A 5,944-nucleotide genomic window follows, 5' to 3' on the forward strand; every position below is an offset into this window, starting at 1 on the left:
CGTTTAACACGTTTTCATGTTTTGACATTTTTAATACGTTTTTCACACGTTTAACACGTTTTTGACACGTTTAACACGTTTTTGGCACGTTTAACACATTTTTGACACGTTGAACACGTTTTTCATGTTTTTGGCATGTTTAACACGTTTTTAACACGTTTAACACGTTTTTGACGCGTTTGACACGTTTGACACGTTTTTTCACGTTTTCGACACGTTTAACACATTTTGACACATTTTTAGCACGTTTAACACGTTTAACATGTTTTGACACGTTTAACATATTTTTCACATTTTTGACACGTTTCACACGTTTTTCACGTTTTTGGCACGTTTTGACACGTTTAACACGTTTTCCACGTTTTTGACACATTTTGACACGTTTAACACATTTTCGACACGTTTAATACGTTTTTCACATTATTGACACGTTTCACACGTTTTTCACATTTTTGGCACGTTTAACACGTTTAACACGTTTTGACACGTTTAACACGTTTTGACACGTTTAACACGTTTTGACACGTTTAACACGTTTTTCACGTTTAACACGTTTTTGACACGTTTTTCACGTTTTTGACACGTTTAATACGTTTTCGACACGTTTAATAAGTTTTTCACACATTCAACACGTTTAACACATTTGACACGTTGGACACTATTTTCATATTTTGACATGTTTAACACATTTTTAACACGTTTGACACATTTTTCACGATTACGACACATTTAACACATTTTGACACATTTTTCACGTTTTTGACATATTTAACACGTTTTGACATGTTTAACATGTTTTTCACGTTTTTCACATTATTAATATGTTTAACACGTTTGTAACATGTTTAACATGTTTTTCACGTTTTTGGCACGTTTAACACGTTTTGACACATATTCCACGTTTTTGGCACGTTTAACACGTTTTCCTCGTTTTGTCACATTTTGATACGTTTAACACGTTTTTGACACGTTTAACATGTTTTTTACATTTTTGACACGTTTAATACGTTTTCACATGTTTAATGTCAAACGTGTGAAAAACATATTAAACGTGTCAAAAATGCCAAAAATGTGTTAAACGTGACAAAAACGTGTTAAAATGTCAAAAACGAGTTAAACGTGCCAAAAACGTGAAAAACGTGTTAAACTTATCAAAAACGTGTTAAATATGTTTAAAACGTGTTAAACGTGCCAAAAACGTGAAAATCGTGTTAAACTTATAAAAAACGTGTTAACGCGTTAGATATGTTAAAAACGTGTTGAACGTGCCAAAAACGTAAAAAACGTGTTAAACTTGTCAAAACGCGTTAAACGTATTAAACATGTCAAAAACGTGTTCAACGTGACAAAAACGTGAAAAACGTGTTATTAGTGTAAAAATGTGTTAAACATGTCAAAAACGTGTTAAACGTGTCAAAAAACGTGTTAAACGTGTCAAAACGTGTTAAACGTGTCAAAAACGTGAAAACGTGTCAAAAATGTGAAAACGTGTGAAAAGCGTGTTAAACATATGAAAAACGTGTTAAACGTGTTAAACGTGTGAAAAACGTGTTAAATGTGTGAAAAACGTGTTAAACGTTTGAAAAACATGTTATAAGTGAAACGTGTTAAAAATATTAAAAACGTGTTAGATGTGTGCAAAACGTGTTAAACGTATGAAAAATATGTTAAACATGTCAAAAACGTGTTCGACTTAAAGTTGGAAGATGATTAGTTTATATTGGATTAATAATAGAGAATTAAACTAAATTTATATAATTTGGGTAATTTGGGTAACCCTAACCCAACCCAAATTAAACCCAACCCAAATTTAACTCAACCCATACTCAACCCAACCCATACTAACCAACCCAAATTAATATTTTGGGTTTGGGTTAGGGTTGGGTTTGGGTAAACCCATATTATGCTCACCCCTATTATCAATTTTCTATATCGTATTTTTTAAAGTTAATAAAAGATAATTTTAATATTTAAATATATAAAAAATCCTGAAAAAAAAAACACATTAAACGAGCCCTAAGGTAAGAAAGAAGCCTGCATGTGAAGATTGGACTGTGGATATTTGGACAGATTTTCTTGGCCCCAATTCCTGTTAATATTGTACGGACCCTGCTACAAAGATCCTTAATTGATGTTTCTTTTGTTTGCTATATCATATTTATATTAATTTATTTCTTTCTAGATGCATGCAGTATGATAACATTTTGGATGTGTCGTTTGGGATTATTGCAATATATCTTACAAGAATATTGAGTTGATAATGGAACTGCAGCAAGCAAGCAACCACGTCCTCTCGATTGATCTTTTTTTTTTTTTTAAAATGTCACAATTAATTCTACACATTCCCACCCACAACAAAATGTCAAAAACAAAAATAAATGTTATATATGGACCTACCTACCCATATACCACGGTAATGCAAACATAACATTCTCATCGGTTAAATCGAGTGCTAGATAGCCATCAATTTTGGATTCACCATATCATTACTATTTTTATTATTATGTTTTGGATAATGTCCTTAATATTTGTGTGGGTGTTCTAGCTACTCGTTTTATAGCCAATTAAGATGACAATGATGCTCATTGGTTATGACTTAAGAGAGAAAAAGACACGCAACAAAGAGCTGCGTACCATAGTGTTCTCCCTCGACAAGCTTCATTTCAAGGTTGTAATATTGTTCCCGAAACTCAAGTCTCTAATAATGAACCGTCCATCCATCCGTTAATACTTCCTCCAATTCGCAAGTCCACAAACACTACAAATGAATCTTATCATAATTCGATCAATCAATAAGACAATGATTCATGATCGATCATCGTATATATATACCATGTGTATTCCTAAAAATTGAGCCCTTCAAAACAATCATTTGCTCAAAATCTTTTTCATTATTCCAGGAAGACTTAATTATCACAACGGTCGCGTTTGAAATTACATTATTACAACAGAATCAGGCATTTGGCGACGCTTAAAAGCGTTGCCAAAGAGTTTAACGACGCAAAATAGCGTCACAGAAAAGTTGGTAAAGTTTAGCGACGTAAGATTGACTGGTAATATTAAACGTCGCTAAATATATTCTGATATTCTGAATTTTTATATTTTGATTGATTATGAGATAGTGATAAATAAAACATAAGCTAGCTTCTTTGCAAATAGATTTTTTTTTTTTTTTTTTTTTTTTTGTTAAGATTAAACTTATTTTTTTTAATAATACATACAAATACGATATAAATGATAGTGATTTATAAACATAACAACAAAAATAATACAAAAATACGATTCTTCACCTTGTCATCTAACACACCGAAACACAATGAGATTAACTATTTGAGTGAACAATGACAATATAAGAAAACACCAATATCAAAAAATATAACATTAACGAGCTCAGAAATTCTCAAGAAATGACTTGTTTGATGTTTGGTTTATTGGAATAAAATTCCGTTTTTATCCCATAACCCAAATATCTTATCAACAATCTAATAATCAATTTTATCCATTTAAAAATCAAAACTACCCCCTCTATTTCAGCCACCTTATCATTTCTCTCTTTAATCCACAATTCTCTCACATGCACCATATGCTCTCAACTCAAAAATAAATTTTAAAAACCAAAATTTTCCTAATTTTTATCAAATAAGAATTTTTAAGAGAAAAATCAGGTACAACTTAAAAACCCACCTCCTCAAACAAGCCCTAAGTCGGCAACAACCTTCACTGATTTTCCAGAAGATATTAAGATTAAACTTACTTACTAAATAAGCTTAAAACATTCATTATTTTTCTTTTCTTTCAAAATTTTAAGAAACACAATTATTAAAATTTTAGCTAACCTAAGCTTAAAACGTTTTAAAAATAGAAAGATAAATAGATTAAATAAGACTATTGAATGTCAATGAAATCATAATTAAAAAAACAGAGGAATAGAATTAAAAGGAAACCCTAAAAGTGAAAAAACACAAGGGTGAAAAAGGAAATATAAAAAAAACGGAGGAATTGTCTCTTCATTGTCCTCAAGTAGCTACCAAGAATGGCTCCCAATTACATAATCCTTTGCTATTACAGCTACCACCTTCCTTGCACCTACTTCTCCTTTGAAATTTCTGGTTTCCAATTTCAACCCCACCATTCAAATTATTCTCAATCATGTCCATACTCATCATCCCTTCTTCTTCGTCTTCATCTTCTTCTTCTTCATCATCATCATCTTCCTCCTCTTGATCACAAATTCCTTCATTTTCTTCGTCTTCTTGTTCTTGTTCCACTTGTTCTTCATCATCCCAGAAACAGAGTCTCAGACGACCATGGCTTCTCTCCGACCTAAAATAGTTACACGCCGCCGGCTCCTCCACGGCTTCAATTACCAATCTACCATCTTCCCGTTTTGGTCGAACCCGTATAGGATTAGACCCTCTCATCGTAGTCAATGGAGGTGGGAAGCTTCTAGAAACACAACCCTGCATCTTCCTCTGTTTTGGCCGCTCAATATCTACCGCACATTTCTTCTCTGATCTGTCGTCGAAATCAGACGTCAGTAGAGAGAGAATAGAATGGTCGGATGAGTCGGACCCAGATTCGCTTCCGAGATTCTCTGTGCACAATTCTAGGCATACTTTGATGGAGAGAGATTTGTTTGTTGTGGGTGGGACGTAGGAAGAGGTTTCTTTGTCAAATTTGGGATCTTGAGAAGAATTGTAGAGAGAATTTCTGAAATCCCAGCAGGCTCGTGGGGAATCATCAATGGCGTTTCTTTCATTTTGGGTGAATCGGGTATGACGATTTTCAGATAGGGGTGATGATAGCTTGAGGGTGAGGGTTCTTGTTTCTATGAATTGAGATTCATGGCGATAATTAGTGTGTACGCCTTCATAGACAACCGTAGACATGGCTGGCTGTAGTATAGAAGAAGAAGAAGAATTAATGTAACTTAGAGAGAGATGAGAACATATGTGGAATGGTTCGATGGGGAATTTGTAGATACAAAAAGCGGCAGCCTGTCAAGAGAGAGAAATCTTAAGCCGTGTTTGTTTGGTGAAATTCATTATTATATGTTATTTTGACTAAATTATTCGTCTTTGTATTGGTATGAAACTGTTAAATAAAGAAAATCAGATAAAATTATCCTAATAATTGTTTTAATTGCGCAAATAATCAGTGCTTAAAAATAATTGTGCAAATGATAATTTTTATTTTTCAGACAAAAATACCCGGCACACTCAACGAACTCGACGAATTAGGGTTCCGTCACTTAGTATTTTTGTCCGAAAAATAGAAAGTAATCGCAATTTTTATTAGTGCGGGTCATCTGCACAATTAAGATAGTTATTAGGGTCATTCCATACAAAAAAAATTTCTGCTTAAATAATAAGCATTTGTTTTAAAAATAAATCTCAAATTATACTTTTACAAAACTATTTTTTTTTAAAATAAAATAAAAAATATTCCAAACCAAACCCATGATTTTTTCTTATTTGAAAGACTAAGCGTTAATTTCAACATATATGAAATAAAGTCTTCTTCGTATTTGGACGGTTTATAAGTAATCTGAATTGTTTAAGTAACTATTAGTGTTGATTTTGTGAAGGTTTATTTTTTATTTTCATTTTTTTTTATATAAAGATTTAAAGTATATTAATATATAATTATAAAATAAATAATATTAATTTAAAATAAATTATATTTTAATATTTTAATTATTTTAATTAATTAATGAAATAACGTGATAAATGAGACTGAAATTGAAATGATATTTAATTAAATTGAATTATTTAAATACTCTAATCGAACAAACATTTTGAAATTGTGATGAATACCTATTAAAGGAGGAGTCTATATGAAAATGTTAAATTAGGAAGGAACTTCTTCACCTAATTAGAGATGATTAAAAAACATAGACACTTTGAACAAATCCAGTAAGATTACTTTGCTAGATTAATTAAGA

At 31.6% G+C, this 5,944-nt stretch overlaps 1 protein-coding gene across 1 annotated transcript; it reads right to left on the reverse strand.

The window, feature by feature from the left end:
• Window positions 1-3,875: 3,875 nt before the first annotated feature.
• LOC124921493 (protein FANTASTIC FOUR 3-like) lies at window positions 3,876-4,946 on the reverse strand. Its single transcript, XM_047462165.1, has one exon. The coding sequence runs from the start codon at window positions 4,887-4,889 to the stop codon at window positions 4,017-4,019; it is 873 nt and encodes a 290-aa protein (XP_047318121.1). The 5' UTR covers window positions 4,890-4,946; the 3' UTR covers window positions 3,876-4,016.
• Window positions 4,947-5,944: the final 998 nt, after the last annotated feature.

Source organism: Impatiens glandulifera, chromosome 1 (assembly GCF_907164915.1).
Source record: "Impatiens glandulifera chromosome 1, dImpGla2.1, whole genome shotgun sequence".
Lineage (NCBI taxonomy): Eukaryota > Viridiplantae > Streptophyta > Magnoliopsida > Ericales > Balsaminaceae > Impatiens > Impatiens glandulifera.